Source organism: Sprattus sprattus (assembly GCF_963457725.1).
Source record: "Sprattus sprattus genome assembly, chromosome: 16".
Taxonomy (NCBI): domain Eukaryota; kingdom Metazoa; phylum Chordata; class Actinopteri; order Clupeiformes; family Clupeidae; genus Sprattus; species Sprattus sprattus.
Genome location: NC_137914.1, coordinates 4,292,773 through 4,319,490, shown reverse-complemented (window position 1 = coordinate 4,319,490; position 26,718 = coordinate 4,292,773). Strand labels below are relative to the sequence as shown.

The 26,718-nt window shown below is 42.1% G+C and overlaps 2 protein-coding genes across 2 annotated transcripts in view; both read left to right on the top strand.

The window, feature by feature from the left end:
* Positions 1–26,718, top strand: part of LOC308377734 (apolipoprotein B-100-like) — a gene marked incomplete at both ends in the record, with an annotated part of 42,873 nt that overhangs the window by 1,950 nt on the left and 14,205 nt on the right. Inside the window, 2 exons of the mRNA XM_080854473.1 lie at positions 26,147–26,250; positions 26,508–26,653. Coding sequence (XP_080710599.1) covers positions 26,147–26,250; positions 26,508–26,653 — 250 coding nt within the window. The remainder of the gene's footprint in view (positions 1–26,146; positions 26,251–26,507; positions 26,654–26,718) is intronic.
* LOC308377694 (apolipoprotein B-100-like) lies at positions 17–13,287 on the top strand (the record flags this gene model as incomplete). The annotated part of the gene is made up of 27 exons (XM_080854433.1): positions 17–32; positions 241–344; positions 1,172–1,317; positions 1,591–1,738; positions 2,248–2,400; positions 2,543–2,667; positions 2,761–2,846; positions 2,978–3,428; positions 3,517–3,631; positions 3,748–3,894; positions 3,992–4,203; positions 4,304–4,499; positions 4,594–4,773; positions 4,862–5,080; positions 5,182–5,349; positions 5,480–5,685; positions 5,805–5,984; positions 6,092–6,201; positions 6,512–6,722; positions 6,831–7,000; positions 7,120–7,283; positions 7,423–7,532; positions 7,760–8,124; positions 8,351–11,776; positions 11,900–12,014; positions 12,136–12,316; positions 12,427–13,287. The coding sequence occupies 27 exons, from the start codon at positions 17–19 to the stop codon at positions 13,285–13,287; spliced, it is 8,565 nt and encodes a 2,854-aa protein (XP_080710559.1).

Below are 26,718 nucleotides of genomic sequence, written 5' to 3'. Positions count from 1 at the left end.
ATGGCAATGACCAATAATGGGGACTCCAAGCAGTAACAGTGTTGGAAGAAACCTTTCATGAAAACCTCTCACAGAATGTTTGACAGATTGTGGCTAATTTAAAACAGGTTCATGTACATTGTTTTGCATTTTCACATTTACATGGTTAAATATTCTTCACAAAGTTCCATGAGAAATGCTATCGCTTGAACAAAATTATTTTAATTAAAAAAAAAAAAACCTGCTCTCTTCTCCCCCTAGTGGCCAAGAGATACAAGCCGTTCCAGAAGTATGAATATCTGTATGAAGCCGAATCCCTCAACTTCCTTAATGGAGCTGTCAACGGCCCCAAAGCAAGCTGCAAGGTATGGCTCATCATTTCGACTGGTTCATCATATTTTTTGCATCCAGTCATAAACAATAATGATAAATGATAAACATTCACAGTTATATAATCATTCAAAAAGGAAGGATATTGAATTAACATTAATAAATGCATTATTTATCATTGGTCATCAGTTAACTTCCGCAAACCATAAACAAGGTTATTTACTGGAGTCCACTGGAGTTTATGTTGACATCTGAATTAGTCTTTGTATGAAGGATTTCTTCACATACTATAATTAATTCCATTATGCATGATCAAGTCATTTACTAGCCTGACGTTGTCATACTCATAATACTAGTCAGAATATGAGTCTGATACTGCTCCATTGGGCTGTGATTATGGGGCGTGTTTCAACCGAACCAGGAAAAGAATTACCTCTTCGCTCAATTGGATAGACCTATAACCAATCAGCCAATCAGCTCTCCAGGGACAGCCATGTTTGTTGAAAACGAATTCAACCCAAGCGGTCTTTTGGTGACATGGTTGATTATGTGACTGTTGATCATCTGTCCATCATCGTATAAAGCCCGCCCTGACAATTTGATTGGTACGAACAGAATTTTGTTCGGGCATAGTTTCTCCCCAACGGAGCAATGCCAGACCGGACTTCCCGACCTCAAATGTTGTTGGCAGGGCTAAGTTCGTCTGGCACCGAGGCCGGTAATTTACTTCAACAATCATCAAATACAACTACTAGTTCATCTGTAGTCTTTGCATTAGGTATACATTCATTCTGAGAGTAGGCGTACATTTTTAATAAAAAGGAAAGGGTAATTTTCACCTTTACCTTGCATTGTGCTTCAGGTTGAGATTGAGGTTCCTGGCCCCTGCCACTACATCGTTCGTACCACTGAGTGCACGCTCAGTGAGGTCACTGAATTTGATGAAGCTGGCAACCCAGTCTTTGCCCCAGCAGCCACTGCTGATGCCTTCAAGGCTGCCATGGAGAAGTAAGCATTTCTCTTATATATACAAATACATTCCTTTATTTTTCTCTTAAGTTGAGGGACACATACCATCAGTGCATATTATACTGTGCTTTTCCATAAATGCAGACCCATATGTACTCAAGTATGTGGTAAAACACAACTGTTATTGACCAGTGTACAGTTAACACAACATATATAATGCATGTAGTTACTGGTATTCTGGTTTGTGTTAAAACCCAACAACTGTAATTGATCAGTGAACATGTAACATAACTACTAATGTTCTCCACACAGGAACCCTCTGAAGGTCACTGTTGAAGGTGACAATGACATTAAGCTGTTCCCTGAGGACGATGAGCCAATCAACATCCTCAACATCAAGAGAGGAATCATCTCTGCCTTTGCTGTACCTGTCCTGGAGGAGGAGAAGAACAAGATAATGGTATGCAAATGTCGATAACAAGCAGTTTAGTCATATTGGAGTCGGAGTCTTATTAACACACACAAGTTGTGCTAAAACACAGATGCATCTAAGGTGAAAATTGAAAGTAACATGATACTTAAAAGAGAGGCAGATTATAATAATAATAATAATGGATTTTATTTGTATAGCACACTTTCACATACAAAGACGTCTCAAGGTGCTTAACAAGGTCACAACAACAGTAATGCAAGGTAATAGGAGTGCAAAAATAGCAATTAAAACAGTGCATTCTAAAAACAATACAGAAAAGAAATAGAAACAGAAACCAGGACTTTAGGTGAAGGCAGATATAAATAGATGGGTTTTGAGGTGTGATTTAAAAGTGGTGAGGGAATCCAAAACCTTAATGTTCTCCGGGAGCTTGTTCCAAAGTCGTGGCAAAAGTAACATGGTGCTTAAAAGAGTGGCAGATTATGGCAAGCATCATGCAATTCTCCACAAATCAAGATGTCTTCTTATCCTGATAGCCCACCATCTATGGATTGTGCAAGACCGGCTACACTGTGAATGCCAGAGAGGACATTGCCACGGACGTGACCCTCACAAGAGACCTGTCCAGGTGCGACCAATTCAGGCCAGTCAGCGACCACACCAGCCCCCTGGCCCTCATCACTGGCATGGTAAGACATTCCTTGCAATTGTTTAAATCAAATGTGATCTCATGGGTAGTTTGTGAACAGTGAATAAAGATTCTATTGTGCATGATTTTGTGAAATATTCATCAGACAGTGTTTCATACCATGTCTCTCACCTCTCCAATAGAACTACCCTCTTAGCCAGCTGATCAGGAGCACTCAGACCTGCAACTACCAGTTTGACAACGCACAGCACCACCCAGTCTCTGGTGAATGCACTGAGAACCACATCCTGGTGCCATTCTCCCACAAGTACGTCTGAGTCAGATGGTGATTAGACATGTCAATCATTTCAAGATAATTCTACTGGTTAACACAGTGATTAAACACTCATCCTCTCTACAGGGGTAAACATGGAGTTAACAACGTTGGCAAACAGAAGGCCACTCTCCTGGGAGTGACTGAGCACAATGACAGAGTCTTTGACCCCAGTAAGACATCATTTGACTTTGCTGTCGTGTGTTGAAGGTGGAAACTGTTGATGGGTATTTTTCGATGTCTGTCAAATACATTGCCTTCACAAGAGATGATGTATGGACACATTTGTCTGTTTGATTTGTAGTTCTGGCCAATGAGCAGACCCTGCACCCACATGCCAGTGTGGACAAGAGCCCAATCCAGGACAAAGACGCTGCTCTCGCTCTCCTGAGGGAACTGGCTGGCCTGTCCAAGACCGAGAATGGACACAAGAGAGCCCACATGGCCCACAAGATCGTGAGCATGATCCGCAAGATGTCTGCAGAGACCCTGGCTGCTGGCGTGCCCGAGGCCCTGGAAATCTCTCGCTCCCTGACCTACCAGGCTCTGTTCCAGTGCGGCACCCCCGAGTGCAGCAGCGCCATCATGCAGATCCTCAGGACCTTCGACAGCTCTTCTATGGAGATCGATGCCACCGTCTACGCCATGGGTCTGCTACCCAACCCTTCTCGCCAGCTCGTCCACGACATGCTGGAGATGGCCAAGTTCAAGCAGAGCAAGCCCATTTTCTATGGTGCCAGTAATGCTGTCAAGAGGTAAGAAAGATGTCCAAGGTTCCCCTCGAAAGATTAGTTGTTATTCAAAGATTGAGAAATGATGAATATACACTCTACCCATCCACAGACTGTACAAGGCTGAGGGCAAGGTCACTCCTGAGATTGAGGCTGTTGCCAACTTTGCCCTGGAGCAGATTGGAGACTGCACTGGTGACCAGGAGCACATTTTCATGTCCCTGAAGGTGTGTTGCAGTAATATGTAGCAAGTGTTTTGATGTTAGCAGGCACATTTCTTCACTCTACATGCTGTTGATAGACTTGGGTAAGTGTTGTGATAATGGGTTGCTTTGTCTCTCAGGTTATTGGTAACATGGCTGCTGCTATGGGGGCTGCCAGCCCTGCCCTGAAATCTGCTGTGATCCAGTGTGTGAACAATCCTGCTGCTACTCCCGAGGTTCAGCTTGCTGCCATTCAGGCCTACAGACAGACCACTCTGCCTGAGGAGGTAACTCAGAGTTTTCTAGACCTTTTCTTGAACCTTCTCTTACATAGACAGCATTCATTCTGAGGATCTCTAATCACTTTCCCTTTGTGCCTTACAGGGCAGAGAGGTGCTCCTGCAGGTCCTTCTGGACGGTGCTGCCCCACTGCAGAAACGTGTTGCTGCCTACCTGGTGCTGATGAAGGACCCTCAGCCCTCTGAACTGTCTCAACTGGCTGCTGCTCTCCCAGTTGAAGAGAACCAACAGGCCAAGAGCTTTGTGATCTCTCATGTCACCAACATCCTGAGATCCACTGCACCTGAGACAAAGGAGTAAAACACATTTAAAAACTTCCATTTGAATTTAAATTGCTTTCAACTAAACTTAAAATGTTGTTACCCTCCTGACTGAGATGTTTCCTTTTTTGCACAGGCTGAGACAGAAGATCCTTGATGCCCTTCAGGGCAATGAGGTTGGATCTGTCATGGACCCAACCAAGTTTTCTGGTAACTACAAAGTCGGATCCCTGGAGGGAAACATGCTATTTGAGGGCAGTAGCTACCTGCCTAAGGAAGTCATGCTGGATATGACCCTGAATGCCTTTGGCTTTGATTTGGACATGTTTGAGGTATGATTAAAAAAGTACTTTTTAGTCTGAATGTGTTTAGTTGTGAAGTATTTAATGATTGTTCGCTCCAACTAATCATGTACTGTGCTTTCAGATTGGCATGGAGGGCAAGGGACTTGAGCCAACTGTTGGAGCCCTGTTTGGTGACAATGGGTTCTTCCCCGACACTGTGATGAAGACCGTCTACTATGCTGCTGACAGGATGCCTGGCCAATTCAAAAAGGTTCTGAAGAACGTGTTTCCTTTCCTGAGGAACACCAGGAAAAAGAGACAGGTACTTAAATATCAGTCATCCTTGTATCATTCCCCCATAGAGTTGGATAGTCTCCGTTAGATTCATCATCATGCTCTTACCTCATTAGGCTTCCCAGAGCCTCATAAAAGAGCTTGGACAGAGTGTCAACAAACTGTTCAGAGACCTGAATTCTCGGGATACCCCTGAGGCCATGGTCTACCTGAGAATGCTGGGAATGGAACTTGGCTACCTGAAGACCAAAGAAATGGAGAAGATGGCTGCAGCGATGATTGACAAGTCTGCTGCAGCGATGATTGACAACCTCCTTAAAATGTTCCCATCTGATGTGAGTTTACTAAAGACAAAGACATTCTCTTCCTGACTAAGCCAGTGTGGCCACAACATTTTCTTCTACAACACACTTTACAACAAATTGATGCTCTGCAGTTTATCAAGGGACTGCTGACCAGCACTGACAATGACCTGTTTGCCCACTACATCTTCATGGACAATGAATTCTACCTGCCAACCGGCCCTGGTGTTCCTCTGAGGGTTGCCCTGTCTGGTACCTTCGCCCCTGGATTCAAGGGAGGAGTTAACATGGCTCCTGACATGGTAAAAGAGATAACCCCACATTGTGACGTAGTAAAGTTAAATTGTACAATAGCCTTGTCATCACATTATTCGTGTCACTGATCCGGTAATTAGACATGCCATCCTCCTTATTATTTCCCTCCATCCACAGAGTGAGGTGACGTTCATGCCATCTGCTGGTATCGAGTTTGTGACTGAGGTTGGAGCCCACTTGCCCGACTTTGTTCAGTCTGGTCTGGAGATGCACACCAACATTTACCACGAGAGTGGCCTGAAAGCCAAGGTCTCTGTGTCCCCGAGCAACATAAAGCTGACCATCCCTGCCCCTCAGAGCCCTACCAAGCTTGTCAGCCTCACGTACGTCTGTATCCTTGCATTTTTTCCAAAGCGGCATTACGTGACCTCTTCATCAGTGCACACATCAAACTGTCTGGAGTGTCAGAGTATGGAAATAAATATCTCATTCTACATTGCAGCAACTCCCTGGTGTCTTTGCATGGTGCTGAGACCAAGACCGTCCCAGCAACAGGAGAGAGAGTTGATGTGACAGAATGCACACCTGTCTTTGCTGGCATGAAGTACTGCACAGCTCTTCAGTACTCTGATGCTTGGCAGACTGATGAGGCTCCCTACTTCCCCTTCACTGGGGACAGCAAGTAAGTAGATAACGCTGGAATGCAGAGTGACCTTCAAGAGCTTGGTAAAATGAGTTATTAACTGAACTGCTGGTAGCACTCTGAGTATACTATTGTGATCTCTGCAGGCTAGCAATTGAGTTTCACCCGACTGGTGAGGTCTCTGAGTACACGGCTGACATTGACTATTCCAATGAAGAGAGGACAGATGAAGTTAAACTCACTCTGAAAGCTGAAGGTAATGTCATAATCTTCTTTATGAAAATATTTCCTAAAGCTAAAGTACATATCGTTAATGGCTTTCCAACATGACCTCCATTATGATGTACTGTCATTGCATACATATTTGTACACACACACACACACGCAAATGGTATGCAACTGGTACAGAGACAGGAACAGGCAGTTTGCCTGAACAGCTAAAAGACATAAGATGTGAGTGCATTTCGGAGGTGATGGATTTTGTGAATTTTCAGTTGACAATTTTTGCTTTATCCGGGCGGTTCTCCTCCGTGCCTGAACTGTTCTGTCTGTCTGTTCTACCACAGGAGCAGCAGCTTCTGAGGCCACAGCAGCTTTGAAGTTCAACAGGAAGACTTACAACGTTGAAGCTGATCTCCAGATCCCTGATTATGACCTGGAGGTTGGGCTCAGGCTCGGCTCTGTCAACCCCGAAACCAAGGGCAAGGCCACACACTCTGTCCAGATTGACCTCGTCAACAAGAACATCCCCCAAGCCTCGCTTATTGCCCTGGGAAAGTAAGGGATTTTTTCGACCAAATGAATAGCTTGGTCTTCATAAATAGAGGTATATTTTGTTTCTATTTGTGAAATTACAAAAAAACCTCTGTTATTTGCTTCACACAGATTTGAGTCCATGAAGGATGCAAACATGGATGTTCAGCTTCTGGTCCCACCATTTGTTGATTTCAAGGTTGCTGCTCACCTTCACCGTGAGGAAGATATGACCCTTGAACTGAAGACTGACTTCAAACTCCCAGAAACTCACTCTGAACAAGAAATTACTCTTAAATATGGTGAGTATCGTTGCCTTCTTTTATAAACATTATGAAATTCCTTTCCTGCTGTTGTGTTTAAAAAAAAAAATAATGTTCTTCATGGCACTACATGAAAAATTCACGTTCTTTCAATTCAGATAATGGGAAACTGGAGGCTGAAATCAAATCTGATGTGAGCTCTGAGATCAGGAAAATCCTTTCAAACTTTGGAGAGGTTGAAGACACCATTGACAGCCTTGTCAACAAGGAAATTGGCCAGACTGGGATGACAGTTGGTACTATCCTCAGCAAATCTGTTAAGGTAAGATAAAGTTGATTATTCATGAAAGTGAATACTCAACAAATACTTTACAAATGTCCCTTTTACTCGTCGTATTTCATTCACTCCTGTTTTTCGTGAAATCATTATGCCCACAATATCTGGCCTTGTCCCAACATAGGGTGCGAATGCCTACATTGAGAAGTACGGTGCAGGGATTCCATACGTACAGACCATGAGAGTGCCTGAATTCCCTGAGCTGTCTTTACCCGAAAAACTGTACATGAAGGCGTAAGTACAACCAACACTGCAGTCACAGTCAGTCAAACACAATGCCATCAGTAATTGTATGTTAAAATACCATAATTCTGTGTATTCAATGTAAAACACATGTAGTGTGGAAAATAAATTAGAATGCCAGTGATACTGGCTAATAACATGAAGACACCGCAATACACCTAATAATGCAATGTTTCATTCAACCAATTTTTTATTCAGAGTAACATGTTCATTTACAGTGAGGCTGATGTCAAATACCACTTTGGCAAAGATTACATCAGCTTTGCCATTCCTCTCCCTCTTGGAGGGAAATCCTCTGGAGACCTGAACTTCCCTGCTGCCATCACCACTCCTCACCTGACTGTGCCCCAGCTAGGCCTGGAGGTAGCCTCCTTTGACATTCCCCTCCCTGAGGTGTTTGTTCCAGAGCAGGTGTATGTGTCTCTCGGGAAGGCCGAAGTGTACGCCAAGATAGAGAGCAACTTCTACAACGTGGAGGCCGATGTTTCTGCTGGTAGAGATCCAGTTGACCACCCCAGCTATTCTGCAAAAGTAGCAGTGACTGGAACTTGTCCTGCTGAAATTCTTTCCCTGAAGATTGATGGTAAGTGTGTGTCTGTGTATGTTCAATTTCAACCATATATACTGTGTATGTGTATATATATATAAATATATATATATATATATATATATATATATATATATATACAGTATATATTCAGAAAACATGCAAGTCCGTTCTGTACAAAATGGAGAAATAGTGTGGTTATTTTATTATGTAAGCCAAGGATAGTATTATGACATTGGGATTCATGCCATATTTTTAACAGGATCTGTACTGCTTGAAGATCCACCCGGTGACTCAGTTAAGGCTGAAATGAAGACACATGTAAACCACAAGCTCATTGATGCCAGCGTTACTGTTGAGCAGGTGACAACCATTGCTGACAAGCTCAGCTTGAAGTCCAAAGGCAAGATTGAGGTCACTAGCCTCCTTGGTGTGGAGGTTTCTATGGAGTATGATGGTGATGGTGATCTAAACACAGAGGGGATCTCTGGAAATGGAAAACTAGAGGCATCTCTTAAGGTTGGCCCAGTTTATGGTGCTACCACCATGTCCCAGACGGTCGAAGTTTTCCCATTCAAGCCAGAGGCCAAGATTGACTCTTCTTTTAAGATTGATTCCAGCCTTGTCAAAGCCCAGAACACATTTGCTGCTGCCTTTGCTAATGGTGAGCTGACTGCCACATCCAACACTGCAGCACTTGATGATACCCTGGTGCATCTTGCTGAGGTCACCTTCAAGGATTCCACACTGGCTGTGAAGTCCGATACCAAGGCAGAAGCCCTCGGCCTGAAGATTCAGAATGTGGCTGAAGCCTCTGCTGGTGCAGGAGCTGTTAACATCAAGCTGGAAACAAGTGCTGACCATGCAGAAGACCGCATCCATTCCCTTGTGTCTGCTACCCTGGATGTCAATGGACTGGCTGTGAACAGTGATGCTGATGTCAAGCTTGCAGAGAACACTGCAACTCACAAAGCATCCTTGACACTGAACAAGGATGGTCTGGCAACCAATGGAGCCACATCCCTGCAGAGCCCTCTGAAGCTGGAGAACACATTCAGCGGTTCCCTGGATGCATCTAAGGGTGCCTTAAACATTGACACCAAATGTGTATTGGCTGACACGACACTAATGGACTTCCTTACCAAGTTTGAGATTACCTTTGTGAATGGGGATGCTTTCATTGGAGAGCTCACCACAAATTACCTGCCTAACCTGTCTCCTATTTCGCTAGCAGAGTTATCTCTCTTTGACATGGCTCTTCCGATCCCAGAGTTCAAAATGCCCCACATTCCTCGCTTTGTGATCTTGCCATCCTTTAAAAAGCTTTATGGTGAGGTCAAAGTCAACACTCCCATCTACAACATCAGGACCACTACAGAATTCCAGGACACCACTGATAGTGAGACCACACCCAAGTTCACTGCCTTCTTGAATTCCAAGGGATCATCTCCTGCTGTTGAAGAACTGGACTACAACCTGGACTGGACTGCTAATTTGGTCATTCCCAAAATGAGCCGTATTATCATCGCAGAAACCCTGAAGTTCACACAGTCTGCAGTGTCTGTTGAGAACCAAGCATCAATGACCCTTTATGGCCTGTCTGCTCAGACCTCAGCCAGGACGACTATGAAGGTTAACACTTCTCCATACACTGCTGACATTGTCAACATCGCATTCTTTGGTATCGAAGGTGGCATAACCACTTCTTTTGACACTTCCTACAACCACAAGGTCAACATCCCCATGATCTCATACATAAGTGATGTGTCTGTTACGCAGAAGGCTGTTGCTCGCCAAGATGGCACCACCATCAAACTTTCTCTTAAAAATGAAGGAACAAGCAAAGTTGCTATTCATCACTCAGAGGTAACAACCCATAAGAGCGATCTTGATTACACCATGAACCTCCGCACTGCCGAGCTCAAATACACTTCTGATACTGAAAGTCCTTCGTATAAATTAAAGGAAAGCTTGAATGCTGATGCTCTTGTTTTCAAATACATCAACTGTGATGCCCGTGTAGAGATAGAGGCTCCATTCATCAAGAACAGCCTGCTGATTGCCTCTGGGAAGGCTCACATGGGTGACTTGAAAGTTGAAATCAAGGCCAATCACGACACAGAGCTTACTGGCTCTCTTAGTGGAACCCTGTCCAACTCCCTACATGCTATGGCTAAACCCGATGAGTTTGTGCTCGGCTTCCATAATAAGGGCAATGCCAAGGCCAACCTGGCCGGCACACTTTCAGTAAAGCTTGATCTCCAGAATGACTATTCTGTCTCTTTGAATTATAATGTGCAGCACATCAACACAATGGCCCTTGTCAAGCTGAACCAATATGGGATCGGCTACAACTTCACTGTCGACAATAACCAGGCTGAAACTGGCATTTATGCTTCTGTAGACGGTGATGCCAACCTTGACATTTTGACTGTGCCCATTAGCATTCCTGAGCTTGCTCTGCCAATCATTGATTTCAAGACCCCAGCCATCAATGACATCAATCTGTATGAACACACTGGCCTGAAGCACCTGTTGACCTCCAGTGAGCAGACAGTTGATGTGGATGCCAAGATTGTGTACAAGAAGAGCAGTTTCGCTCCCCTACTGGATCTGGGCCTGATTCACATTCCTGCTGTTGGTAGTCTGGTCTCTGAAGCCTCTTTTAAGTCCTCCATCATCAACCTGAACGTCAATGCTGAGGTGTCTGCTGAGGATGACTTGATGATCCACATTGGTTGCATCTCTGCATCTGTCTTTGAGGGTCTGAAGGCCAAGATTGATGGTACCAGCAGCCTTACCACCAAGAGAGGTGTGAAACTGGCCACAGTCCTTTCTCTGGATAATGCCCATGTTCAGGCAACCCATGACAGCACTCTGAACCTGAACACTGAAGAGCTGGAAGAGCTGGAAGCCTCTCTTTCTGCTGCAACTATTGCAAAGGTGAACCTGCCAATTTTCTCTGCTGAAGCCAATCATCAGGTGAAAATAGGCCCAACAAGTGATCCATTTGTAGACAACGCTTTCAAAATGGTGTACACATTGAATCTTCCAATCATCAATGCTGTTGGCTCTGGAGATGTTGAGAGCAGCATGAAGCTGGAAGATGGCATGATATTTCTTTCCATGGAATCATCAACTAAGGAACAGTTTGATGGAACAATTCTTGGCACTGGGATTGTAAAGAGATCCTTCAATGATGTTACCAGCTTCTATGTCAACGGAAAAGGCATTCGCTCAACTCAGAAGACCACCAACAAAGCTCATGTCAGCTACGGTGATCTTAAAATTGAGTTTGATGTTGATGAGGATTTGGCTTTTGAACTTAAAGAAAGATTGTATGCCAGTTGGAAAATTGACTCTAACAACGAAATCAATGTAGCTAACCTGAACACCAAGGGAAAGCACTCTATCAAGGTCACTTGTGATATCACACCGACGTCTCTGGCTGTTGATATGGAAGCTGACCTTGCTCAACCAAGTGTCCTGGGTGATCTCAGCTACTTTGAAAAGTTGACCCTTGACATGACTAACGAAAAACAGAAGGAGGCCTACACTCTCAAGTTTGTTTCTCCTGTGTACACCACCACTGCTGCAGTAGAAACAGAGGGTGTCTTCCCCACATACCAAGGCACCTTTAAGGCCACTGCCAAGTCTCCGACTGTGTTCCTGGAGTACGATCTGGATGGTGAGTACATGCATCTTTTTAGTTGCATCAGCATGGTTTTGTGTCCTTTTATACAGTATAATAATGTTGTCATACTCCTGACAAATAATAATTTTGTCATTGTCTTGTTTATATCCTCACTAGGCTCTTTCACAGCCTCCCTAGAAAATGAAGTTGTGAGCCACACTCTCATAGCTGTCCTGACCCATACTGACCTGACTATGGATGCTAAACATGCTATTCAGCACGACGGTGAAGGGTAAATATTGCAAATACATCAGTTAGCGATCAAAATCAACACATGGATATATCATCAGTACTTATCACCTAATTTCCAAGGAATCTATCTCAAAGAACAATATGTTTGTCTTTTTGTGAAGTCCTGCCCATACCCTGAATGTGGACATCACAAGCCCCACCTTCACTGATGTAAACTTCCGTTATGCTGCCCGTAAGGATGGAGTCAGCACTTCAGTCTCAAGCCCATCCTCTGGCTTTCTTGGATTTCAGCTTCAGGGTAAAATCCCACAGATGAATGCAAGACTGTACTGCCGCTATGCTGTGAGTATAATACCCCATCTATATATTAATTCATTGAAAAAAATGATTTTCTTGTGGTACATGGTATCTGGTTGGCTCTCTTAACTCCTGTGTTCTCTTCGTTTGAATAGTCAGAGCCTGAGAATGACGTGGACATCCTGGTCTTAAAAGCAACTCAGGTAGAACCTGAGAAGATGCATCTGCACGCTTCTGCCAACATGGATGCACCCAACGTGATCCTGTCTGGCCTGCATGATAGAGTCCCTGCCATAACCTCATCACTGACCAACTTTGCAGAGAAGTATGCCATCGTCAGCCATCTTGAGAGCTTGAAGGACATGTTCGTAGGTATAGTTGATGAAGCCTACAACACTGTCAAGAGCTACACTCCGGAGATGAGCCAGCTGTCCATCCTCTTCAGGAATGTTGTTGTTCAGTACCAGAAGATCGTTCAGACCCTGCTTGATGCAGCAATCAAGTTCCTGAGGGAAACCCAGATTGAGCTGCCAGGGATGGAGAAGGCTACTCTGCCCGAAATCATGCACAAGATCACAACATACGTTGGCACAGTGCTTGAGCAGCTCCTGCAGGTGATCAGTGATAACCTGAACCTGGACCAGGTGAAGGCTGTCTCAAACAAGGTGGTGGAGATGGTGAAGAATCTGGAGAGCTTTGATGTCATCTTGCAGAAAATGGGTGACACCCTGCGTGAGGCCGTCGAGACAACCCTGAAATTTGTTGACAGCCTGAGCTCTGACGTTCTGGACGGTGTCTTTGTGTACATCAATGCTCTCTATTCTAACATTGTCACTCTTGCCAAGGATGTGACAGAGCAAGTTAATAACCTACTGACTGCACAGGGCATTGACAACTCACTTAAGTATGCGTTAGAGTCGGTCAGATCTTTTGTGACTGCAATTATGAATTTTGTTGCTCAGCATCTGTCAGATGGAAAATTGGATTTGGAGCTAGACTTTCCCATCCACCAATAATACATTTGTAAGCTGTGAACAATGTATACCTAGGTTTTTTAGCATGTATTTAAAGACGTCCAAAGTTTTTTTTTTGTTTATTATTTTTGTTTAAATGACAACTTGTACTCAGCAATCACCTTTTGAAATGAAAATGCTTTGATGAATCCATCTACCCATCATATCCTACATGTCTCCAATCCAATGAGTGAGAGTACCAATAAAGATCATTTACACTGCTATAACTATGCATGTTTTTTCCCATTTCGTTAGGATTATGTGTTTCACAATCATAAATACCAGTTTACTCTTTATTTGTGTTGGTGCACAACGTGAATTACAAGCGCAAATATCTAGGGAAAACAAATTTGCAAGGTCTTTCAAACTAAATAAAATTGGCTTAAAGTGCCATTAAAGACAAAAATCAAATGTTAAAAGATGTATTCCCTTCCTTTGCAAGGTGTTTATGGGTATAATACATAATATATGTACATCTTAATCTGTAGTTGCATACTGTCAGCTAGAGTAAATTACAAGAAATGTGGAATATGTTGATCAAAAGAGCCAACAGACTTTGTTAACCTTATTATAAACACAGCCACGTCTTTTTTGTGGTCAGTGCACAGATAATTCGTTTTGACCTATTTGATCTACTTATTTTTGCATACATATACGTAGATGAAAATCAGCAATTTCTTCCACTGCTCTAAATTGTATTCCTATTTTAAAGCCTCGAACACGCAATTCTACCATCCATGATATATTTATGTTGTATTTCTTAAAATAAAAGATTGTCTCAGAAAATACACAAATAGATAACAGTTAGTGTCCCAGATGAATCCCTGCAGGCGACCCTGCAGTTGGCAGCCATTTTGGCAAGGCCTCTCAGCTGTTTTACAGTAATGGGGACAGACCAAAAGCTTTCTTGGTCAGCCTGATATTCTATGGACATATTTTGTTTCAATGATAAGAATATTGCATAAATACTGTGGTAACACTTTATTTTTTAGGGTGAGTGCACAGCACCTTACATATATGCTTCCTTACATATAGGGAAAGCACTCTGTCAAGACCACTTGTGATATCACACCGACATCTCTGGCTGTTGATATGGAAGCTGACCTTGCTCAACCAAGTGTCCTGGGTGATCTCAGCTACTATGAAAAGTTGACCCTTGACATGACTAATGAAAAACAGAAGGAGGCTTACACTCTCAAGATTGTTTCTCCTGTGTACACTACCACTGCTGCAATAGAAACAGAGGGTGTCTTCCCCACATACCAGCATAACGGAAGTTCATAATAGATGAACGAATGCATGGATCAACATTGATGCACTATGTTACTATGAAATGCCATGTTGGTTTAAAATAAAATAAAAGTCTCCTTTTGCAATATTATGTTCCAGTCAAATACACGTATTGGATCTGTCTGGGCACAGCCCTTTTTCTGTTCCGTTCTGTTATCTGTGTAAGCAGCTATTTCCATACCAAAGTAAAATAGTAAACCAACACAGTCAAGATCAAGATGGACTCAAAGGGCAGTACAATTCACAGCAATATTTCAAACAAAATTATACTTTTGATCATTGGGGAGTCAGAGGACTGCACTTTTTTTAAATACTGTAAAACTTAACAGTGTCTTGGAATTCAATAAAATAGATTGCAAAAAAAAATCCAAGTCTAAAATGGAAAATAAAAACGCAATTTTGTCACATCATTCCTCACAATAAGATGTTAGCAAATAATTCTAAAAGATAATACAAGGCAAAAGTGTGTCACCTACTAGTATTTATATTTGTGTGCACACGGTTTGATAAATTATGGGCAAATTTAAGGTAGAAACTTCGAGGTTTGGTACAGAAAAAGGTGTAATCAGGTTCCAAGACTATAGAAAAAGTGTAGCAGGATGGATTAAAGTTGACGCCACTGCACCGTCTATTTACTTCTCCCTGTCCATCTAATTTGCACGTATAGTCCAGGCAAATTAGCGTTTTACGACAGAATAATTCTAAAATATTCATATGTATAACAAATACATGGTACAACCAAGCCAGCAAGTTTTCAGGTTAGAGGCCAGTCTAAAAGCAGCATTTACAGCACCCATTAGCAGTATGATGATTGGATGAAGATTGTTTTCAAATTAATTTCAAAAGAAACTTGTAATACAAAAAAAAATATTGTGCTTTTATTGTGTAAAGTTTCATTTTGATAGGAGTTAAGGAAAAATAATAAAACATTTGGGGAGTATCTCGGATTGATGAGAATTAAACATATTTCCTCAACTAGGATTTCTTAGGACTTTCAGTATGTTGTTCTTGGACACCTCATAGAAATGATCTATGCTGAAAAAAATTATTTTACAACGAATTCTATTTTTGGCTCCAAAATGAGTTACTTTGCCTGGACTAGTTATTAGGTGGCACTCTGTCAGTCGGCCCAGTCCCTATAAATGGCAACGAGGTGCCATATGGGCATACGTAGTAAATCCCTTCAGGTTGCTGTTCGTCGGTATAGTGACCATTATCCTAAGTTTGTCCCTTTGTTTGTCACTTGTTTGGTGGCGTTGATCAGGGGGTATTGTTGACGCTTGAAAGAAAGGTAATCCAGCGAGGTCCGTTTAAAGCTGTTTGCTTTATTAACAAAATGATGGTACAACTTGTTTTGCAAATAAATAAATAAAGTTTAAACACAGAGCCACGAGGCCTATCCTCGCCATCACCGTTGCCAGATACCACAGCCCAAGGTCAAAAAGCTTTGTGCTCCCAATCAGCCGCGTCTACCACCGGGTCACGCTCCTATTTATCCTCCTTTTCACCTGTAGAGGGCACAAATCCTCGCAAAAATAGAAACATTAAAATAACATAAAATGAATACCAAAATGGCTCCTACAGTCGGGATCCTGTCAGTCCTGTCTAACCCTACCCCTATCCCCTACTTAGCTGTGGGGGCAACATCTTCGTTGAAATTATTGATGTCGTGTACTGCTCCACAGCGACATCTGGTGGTGGGACTAGTCCTAATGGACAGACTGTACTGGATGACTGTATTACTGTAATCATTGGACCTCATTCCTGAAAGCAGTTAAGAAAAATTTAAAAAATAATGCCCATGTTCTTAAGGGCTAAATTTGTGAGAAATGTCAGTTCATCAAGAAGACTGTGTGAATAGGAAGTATTTCCATTGCATTGTATAGTCTTTGTTATTGTGTAGTCAGTGTACCTGACTACACAATAACAAAGACTATACATGTCAATATACTGTAACTAATGGATTGGCACTCACGAATACAACAGAGTTGAGCGTGCTCTCACACACACACGCACACACACACACACGCACACACACACACACACACGCACACACGCACACACACACACACACACACACACACGCACACACGCACACACACACACACACACACACACACACACACACACACACACACACACACACACGCACACACACACACGCACACACACACACGCACACACACGCACACACACACACACACACGCACACACACACACACACACACACACACACGCACACACACACACACGCACACACACGCACACACACGCACACACGCACACACACACACATACACACTCACATGGTAAGTAAAGCTTTGTACAAATAAAGCCATCATTCCCTTGTCTTCCTTGTTCAACACCCTCAAAATACATCCACTATATTATTTGATGTTTGATGGCCACCTGCTTGATGACAAAGGGTACCCACACCAGCCCCCTCTGCTGATCCCTGGCCTTGGTCCCCAACAGCGGTTCAGCTTAAGACTTTTTTATTCAGGAAGGCATTTCTAGCCTTGTGTTGAATCTTTTCTGTTATGCTTATGTTAATATTTAAATTTGTTTTTAATTTTATTGTATTATTATAGATATTTTCTAATATGTAGGCACTCTGAGATTCCTTTGAATGAAAAGTGCTTTAAAAATAAAATTAATTATTATATTATTATTATTAGTGTGGCCCACTGCAGGACCACAGGCCGGGTTCAGATGATCAGAGGCTTGCTCTTAGCCCAGTGCCCAATGCGTCTGGGTTTATTTTATATTATTTTATTTTGTCAATGTTATGTTTGATATATAGGTTAATGCCTTTTTTAAGTTGTTAAGCCACTATCACTCTGTTATGTTTGATATACATGTTACTGTAATGCCTATTTAAAGTTGTTTAGCCATTAACACTCTGGCAGGGGGACTGCCAATGGAAACTAGCCTTTTGGCTACAATTGGGTACATTTACATTTTAATGTTTATTAATGTCACTGTCCCTCTTCAACAAATAAACTGAACTGAACTGAACTGAACTGAACGTGTGTTTATTCACACCCACGCCGATTCTCCTACAGCACTTTTACTGCCATGCCCTATCTTTCTTCATTGAGTTTGCTTTTGATAATTGCCATTAATACACAATCAGTTTAGCATCATCCATCATTGATGAGTGGTCCGAAAAGTAAAGAGCAGAAAGTTGAACAGTCGTAACCAGCAATCAGTCAAGTGACTTTTATTACCCTCTTTCAAAGTGAGGGAGAGAAAGAGAGCAAGAGAGAGAGAGAGAGAGAGAGAGAGAGAGAGAAAGAGAGCGCGCGAGAGAGAGAGAGAGAGAGAGAGAGAGAGAGAAAGAGAGCGCGCGCGCGCGAGAGAGAGAGAGAGAGAGAGAGAGAGAGAGAGAGATAAAGAGAGCGCGCGCGCGCGCAAGAGAGAGAGAGAACACACAGACACACACACACCAACATCTGACGTAGCCACTTGTGCCCACAAAGATCCACAAAAGATCCCGGGCAAGGCTTCCTTTATATCATGACTTGTGAGCCGCAACATGCAGTGGAGGAGGACAAAATAATAATAATATTTTAATTTAATAAATAAATAAAATTGTAGTGTACAATCTAGGGATGAATATCAAAGCAAACACAAAGGCAAGCATGGTGAGCTCCAGCCTCAAGCGTGTTGACAGGGCAAGCCTCCAAAGACTCGTGCACAGTGCAAAGACTTGTGCACCGTGCAAAGACTCGTGCACCACCCAAAGACTCATGCACCGCCCAAAGACTTGTGAACCGCCACTGCAAGATCAGTGGGCAGTCCAGGGGGGCGTAACAATGATGATATTTGGAAAGATATTATATATACAGTATATAATATATTATATATACAGTATATAATTAATATATATATATTAATATATATATATTAAGGATTTTTTATAATAAGGATTTTTTTTCTTCTGACAATTCAGCTTCAGCAATGTCGGCTTTGAAGAATCTCTGTGGATATTCTCCACGGAAAACGTCAAAGAAAATAAAATGATTTGTCAACAACAAAGATATTCAAAGAGCGCTTTTGTGACACAAAAGCCTGGACAGGAAGGAAAAAATGGGGTGGTGTGACTGTATTTAACTATGAGGAATGCACAGTGGCGGACCTAGTCATTTGGGGGCCTAAGGCGAACATAGCCAGGGGCCCTCTTCATCCGTCCTTTTAATGCAAAAAAAAAAGGGCCACCTCAAAGCAGGGGCGGACTGGGGGAAAAAAGTGGCCCGGGAGTTGTCTGTCAGAGCGGCCCACTTAATATACGGCGCGTTGCCCACTCAATGTATGCAAAATACCCATACACTTAACATAATTTTGGATGATTACAAAGAAATAACATTATATATGTTTTTTAATAACATTTGGATCCACAAATTTGCCTGGATGGACACATGGAATAAAATGATACTGGCTATTGTAACACTTCAAGGTAGGTATAGTTTGCTAGATGAATATGCTTAACTCTGGTCTAGCTCCAGCCTCAGCGTGTTGACAGGGCAAGCCTCCAAAGACTTGTGCACAGTGCAAAGACTCGGGCACCACCCAAAGAGTTGTGCACCGCCACTGCAAGATCAGTGGGGGTCCAGGGGGGCGTAACAATGATGATGTTTGAAAAGATATTAAATATATAAGTATTTTTTTATAATAAGGATTTATTTTTCTTCTGACATTTCAGCTTCAGCAATGTCGGCTTTGACTAATCTCTGTGGATATTCTCCACGGAAAAACGTCAACAACAAAGGAATTAAAAGAGCGCTTTTGTGACACAAGACAGAGAGGGATGGTCTGACTGTATTTAACTATGAGGAATGCAGAGAGTACAACATACTAGCTTTGTATGAGTTGCACTTTTCCCACTAACTTCTGCCCTTGTCACGGTTAGCGGTCTATCCCAAAAGCTTCAACTAGGTTTAACAGCCACACTCACCATAACATGGCTGTCACACACCAAGTGCCTCTAAATGAGGTGTCAAAGAAGAAAGGTTAGCACCTATCCATGGTTAAACCACAGGCATGCAGACAGCGCCACACTTGTGCTGAAAGTGAACATCATGTGCAGAAACGCACATGAGGTAGTGGTCAGTCATATCCAGTTTAGACTCAGACGAGATCTGGGGCAGGTCCCGTTTAGACTCAGACGAGATCTGGGGCAGGTCCCGTTTAGACTCAGACGAGAGCTGGGGCAGGTCCCGTTTAGACTCCGAGGCTAGAGTCAGCGGTTCTCTGCAAAAGGTCTGAATGACATGCGAGTGCTACACAAAGCAAACATAGTGACAACATTGAACTTATGCTTTCAAGTGTTGCAAAATTCCCTGGAACGTTTGCATACTATGCAGTATCCATCAAGGCTGCATACTGGAAGGTTTGCATACAATGCAGTATCCATTAAAGCTACATACTAGAAGGTTTGCATACTATGCAATATCCATTAAGGCTACATACTGGAAGGTTTCCACATGGATTTAAGGGTTCTTGAAAGGCTGACATCTACAATTGGAAGTCCACCAACAGGTTAAGAGAAGGCCTGTTAAGACACCCTATTTCCTTCAGATAAAGGAGCCTACCCCCCTAAAACACCACAGATTAAGTTTCAGAGAATATGTGAATGTGTAAATATGTTAGGTGTATTTGCAAGACTTCCAGCACTCTGTGTTTCCTAGCGCTAAGAGCAGACTGTCCCTAACGCGTGTATCTAGCAGACTGTCCCTAACGCGTGTATCTATCTGGGGGCAATAGATTAGGGCAAACTCTTCACCCCCGCGCCTGTTGTACCTGACACATCACCAGCCTAGACCTCTCCCCCCCTGCATGCGTCTGACACAGCAGTCACAGGCAAATATCTCGCTTCGAGACATGACAAACATCTGGCCAGTGTTTGAGTTTGGGTTGCACAACCGTCATGTACATCAGCACACAGAAGCAACCTATGTCACTAGGGCATGGAGAACCCGATGACTTAAAACCAAAGTGGACTGTATCTTTTGATCCTCGGACAAAAGCATAACCTGAAAACGTGTACCTTTTCTTACTTTTGTTGGGATTTTTTGCTACCCTCTATACGACAGATGGAAGAAACACACAAATAGAATTAACGCTTCGTGTAACCCTCTAAAATTCATAATCAGTCCATGGGCTAGACATCTAAGTCTTCCCAGTCAATGCGTAAAATAACCAGGCTTTTGGTTACAGCGTAGAATCCCCTGTTGGCATGATGGGGGACTGTGCTACACATTTCAAAGCATGCACTTGGTACTGTATACAACTCTCTCAGCAGCAATTGACCGGAACATATACGCAGTGGCGGTTTTAGGCACGGGCGACCCGGGCAGCCGCCCGGGGCGGCACTTTTTCATGACACGTGAGGGGCGGCACGAACACTTAAAAAAATAGTAATAATAATCTGGGCCGCGAAGCGCTTTTCTATTTCTATATATCATATCACTGCGTGAGGAATTGGCAAATTGGCGCCCCCTGCAGCTGCAGGCGCACCTGCTCGCTAAGAAGGTGCAGCGCAATCCTTGGTGAAAGGGGGAAAGAGAGAAAGAGAGAGGGGGCGGCGGGCAGTTCAGCTCTGGGTCTCCCAATAAACATTATAATTACCCTATACTTTTTGTTTTTCTGAATTGTGTGAAATGGCTTATAAAAATAGGTAATACAGAACGATTATGTGGTCACCAAGGGCAAGGTTAATTGGTGGAAGGAGACCACTAACTGCATCAATTTATCCAACTGGTGAAGGTAATAGTGAGCAGAGTATAGATAGATAGATAGTCAGATAGATACTTTATTCATCCCGAGGGAAATGTAATACATCTTTAACAGAGTAGTCTATTACATTATCGATAAAGCTATTGAAGGATGCCCGAGTGGACAAGGTAAAAATGTGTTTTATTTTATCAAGTGTAGCTTAACCAATACTCTATTACTGTAAGGCAACCAGCTAATGTTGAGCACCAACTGAGTTGTTTGCTAGTTAGCGTTAGCTAGCTGATTTGACCATAGGGTATGAACATGTTCATTCATCTGACACTAGGCTAAAGTGTTAGCGAAATCCCGCTTGCCACAACTACATAATGTAACAGCATACAGAGTACTAGTATAATCTTAATAATTAGCTGGTCGATAGCTAGCTGGTTAGACCACAGATTTCCTTTTGACACCACTAGACTAGCAAGCGTTAGCGAAATCCCATTAGCCACTATTAGCAAACTCAACTTACTATAATGCATGTTGAGTGCTTGCACAACATAACTTGCAAAGAGCTGGTGTTAGCTAACATTAATGCACATGATGTGTGCATTGATTATCTAAAGTGTGTTATTTAAATGCTCTATTGAAAGAGTTGTGCAATTGAAAAGCATACAGAGTACTAGTATAATTGTAATAATTAACAGGTCGATAGCTAGCTGGTTAGACCATAGATTTCCTTTTGACACCAACATAACTTGCAGATGGCTGGTTAGCTAACATTAATGTAAATTATGTGTGCACTGTGCAATAATTATCTTAAGTGTGTTATTCAAATGTTCTATTGAAGGATTTGTCCAATTGATACATTTCATTTTTTCTTTCACTTATATTGTTATAATTGGAAAAAGTAAGAATTTTTTTTCGGGTGGGGGGGGGGGCGCTCGGAGGGGATCGCCCGGGGCGTAATTCCATGCAGAACCGCCACTGCATATACGACCCTGATCTTGCACTGACTGAGGGCCAAATCCTTTACAGTCTCAGCTTCAAGCTGTCAAGCTTTAGGCTTCTGGTGTTCAGAACAGGGACAGACGAGGAATCAAGACTAACAGGACCCAAGTCCTTTTTGAGCCCGACAGAGACAAAGGCAGGTACTAGAAAACACCAAAGTTCTTTATTTCTTTATAATAGTACAGAAGGAAATTGTAAGATGTAGCATATGGCATACAATCAATAGCTTTGACATGTCAGCTAGTGAAAGATATCAATGTAGGATTTTTTTTTACTTTAAGCTCTCAAAGGGGAGGAACAAAGTAGTGCTGCTGTTCACGACTTGATTCATTTGCAAAGGGCAATGAGGTCTCAATGACACACGACAGACACACATAGCCCCCCCCCCCCCCACACACACACACACACACACACACATGAACAAACACATGGGGGAAAGTACACATCCACCCTCCGCGATACCATGCGTACACGCTGAACGTGCAGAAGAGCAAGTGCCAGCTCCTCTGCTGAGAGGGACCCTGGCAATCTTAGGTTTTGTTTTCCTAGGAAGCACCTTTAGCACGTAGACAGATAAAACATACTGTGCCTGTACACTGTGTCACTTTGGTCAACAGACATTGTTAAATTAATAAATAAGCATTTTGTTCATTTTTTAATCAATCTCCTGTCTTATTTTAAAGCTCAAATGTACAGGCACAAATGACACAAATGACAAAACTTAATTGTTCTGAGTTGATGTCTAAAAAAAAAAGTGCCTTTACCCCTCAGGATTTTTTGTGACTCAGGATTGTTGGTGCTTTAACCTCCTTGGTTTATCTGACTTGGTTTTTGTATGCAATTTTTTTTTTTTCATCTTGTTTTTATGTTTTTGTTTTTTCAATACACATGTCTCATCAGTCAGAATGTGGAAAGCTCTTCCAAATGCACTGATTAGTACAAACCCTTCTATATAGCTACTGATTCATTTATTGATTGATTGATTGATTCATTGACTGACACTGTTGTTCTTTTTGTCACAGATAACTTCATTATCCATTATTTTAAAGATATGCTGTGAAATGTACATGGTAAAGCTGGTATCAAGAGAATAACAGTCCTAGACATGGTGTCATAACCATAAAAAAGGGGCCAACGTAAATGAACAAACATTGCAACTTTTAGGGCACTTGATAATAGAGATTTGTGACATGATGTTCAAATTAGTGAAGTCTCTGTGCAAAGTTCTGTGTTCAGTAATCAGCAAATTCTGCTGAGTCCCAACCTACCTATCTGAGTATGCACTGCGCCCTTTTTAACCTTTCAGCTCTGCCAGATTGCTGCATCTATGCAGAACTGGACGAAAAGAGGCCGAATGAAGGCCTGCAAGAGAGCAGAGAGAGAGAGAGTGTGTGTGTGTGTGTGTGTGTGTGTGTGTGTGTGTGTGTGTGTGTGTGTGTGTGTGTGTGTGTGTGTGTGTGTGTGTGTGTGTGTGTGTGTGTGTGTGTGTGTGTGTGTGTGTGTGTGTGTGTGTGTGTGAAGGCCTGCAAGAGAGCAGAGTGCGAATGACTGACAGTTAACATTATTATTTACACTGTAAGGTCCAAGGCACAAACCTTGAGTGTCACCAATTGCATTGTGTGTGTGTGTGTGTGTGTGTGTGTGTGTGTGTGTGTGTGTGTGTGTGTTTGTGTGTGTGTTTGTTTTCAATTTAATTTGCCTGGATGAAATCTGAAAGTCGTGTATTTCAAATAAAGAAATCATTTGGGTATGCTTTCAGTTCTTAATGATCAAACGTATACGTAGTGTTTCTTCATAGCAAATAAGGACACACACTTCTTAGAGGACCTCCACATGATCAAAAACACCTACATGCCATTCTTGTGCTTTGATCAAAAATAAATGAATCACACCTACTGTAGATACACATGCATGGACAATGTAAATAACAGTCTGTTGTCTCACTTGCAGATATCTTTAACCAATCAATAACCTTATCAGTTAACACCACATCGGTTTGAATTAAAATGACACTTTCATGCATGTTGATATGACACATGTAGGAAAGAATATAAAGAAAGAATATATATGAAGCAAAAATGTTTAAATGTGCTACATTTGACCAGTAGATAGAGGTATTGAAAACAGGCCCAAAGTCTTACATCTTGATCCTGTTCTGAGTTTTGTAACTTGAAAATGTTAAGCCCAAAATGACTGAGATATGTATTAGAACAGGGATTTGATAAAATAAGTTAATACTCTGAATTAGCAAACCTCCAGTAATACTTATTTACTGTGATGGCACGAGAGCAAGAAACTCTACGTATCCTGGAAAACTCTGAACACAATTTTAGTTCAGAGGTTCAGACATCAAGTTTTATGTTAAGACATCAAGCTTTACTTCAAGCTAATGCTTCAGTGGTTTATACAATGCCCAAAAGGTGTACCTTCATGAAATAACTGGTTTGAAATGGGATTTTATAGCAGTCATCATCTTGCTTGTAACCACGGCAATCTATGGTAATGTCACAGGATGAAAGCAGGCCTTTATTGTGTATTTTGGGTTTTTTATTTTGTTTTCATGTTTTTTCCCCAGTTTTCAGTTTTCCCAGTTTGCATACACTGCCTGGGAGAGAATGAATAACCCTTTACCCTTCATGAGGTATTGTCTGATATCAGTGAGAAATCCAACTGAGTGAGGCAGTGTCTTAATTGAGCCTGTTCTTCTTTACAAGAACCTTCCAGAGCAGAATGTCTCTGTAATCTTCAGTGGGCTAAGAGTGAAAACCACTTAATCCCCCCAAGAGTACAGTGTCTGCTATCTGGTTATCAGTGGGAGGGAAAACTCTGAACCCTTATGAAATTTACCAAGTTGCCTTTGTCCTGCCACACGAGCAGATCAGATGGACTTTGGAGCAAAAGCAGTTATTTCTGCAGTTCCAGCCCCCCACCCCACCCCCACCTGGCTGTCCTGGGGGTATAAAAGAGCAGCTCTGGAGGAGGTGAATCAGTCTCGACTGAGTACTCGCCTACCCAAAGGAAAGAGCTACCTCGAACCCATAATGGGGGAAACTAAGCTCTACCTCATGCTGATCCTCGGCTCCGTCGCATTGGCCCGTAAGTAGCTCATCTGTACACTCTAGCACTGGACTCAGGCATTCTGCCTAGGCAGGACATACTCCTGCATTGGTTCCATGGTTTTTAGTTAACTTCTGAGGCAAAATGAACACATAATTTTTAATTAAATTAAAGAGGGAGATTTGGAAGTCTGTTGGATTCTAGGATTCTATGTTTCTCAAAATATTTATTTTTTTTAAATTATGTTTTCATTTGTTTTAAAAAGTATTTAAACTAGAATTGTTTTTTTACCATGCATTTATATATGGATTTTCAGAGAAATCACACATCACAAATATAGTTTTTCAAATACGGCTGCTAATAAAGGAATGCTAGTTTTCTTCATTTATGTGCCTTTATCTCCCTTTCCTCTTGTCAGGGGTCTACAATCTGTATTATTTAGTTTAGTATCCGTGATATCTGTACTATTTTAACATTTCCATTTTGTCCAGTTTGTCACTGAACAAAAATGATAAAAGTGTAATGAATTATGTTTTGTTTTGTCATCTTTAAGATGCTGACGATGCACCATGCCACAGTAAGTTTCTTAAAGTCCTGTTCATTATAATGAAAATACATCTACAAAATATATCTACAACATATTACTGTTAAATTGCTATTAAAGGCTAAAAAGAAAGTGAATGGCAACCAAAAGAAAGTTCATATTTCTAGTGCTAGCCAACTACTTGATCATACAAGCACATAGGATTGGCACACACAGCATCTAAGTGCTCTCTTTTCCCCCTAGTGGCCGAGAGATACAAGCCCTTCCACAAATATGAATATCTGTATGAAGCCGAATCCCTCAACTTCCTCAACGGAGCTGTCAACGGCCCCAAAGGAAGCTGCAAGGTATGACTCATTATTTGTAGTGTGTATATATAAATATATATACTATACACACCCTGTATTTTATGTATATATATATATATATATATTGCTTTGAATTTATTTTTAAATGAACTTGCTTTGTATTACTTTGCCTATAGATTCATGCCTTTAAAAAATATGTATGGTAGACAAATGAAAAGGGAAACAAATCAGTAGCTTTTGCCTCTTTGGCCCACAGGTTGAGAAAACGTAATTTTCACCTTTCCCATGTCTTACAGGTTGAGATTGAGGTTCCTGGCCCCTGCCACTACATCGTTCGTACCACTGAGTGCACGCTCAGTGAGGTCACTGAATTTGATGAAGCTGGCCACCCAGTCTTTGCCCCAGCAGCCACTGCTGATGCCTTCAAGGCTGCCATGGAGAAGTAAGCATTTCTCTTCAATTTATTTTACAAGTACATCTCTTCTGCTCCAAAAATGTGTTTACCCT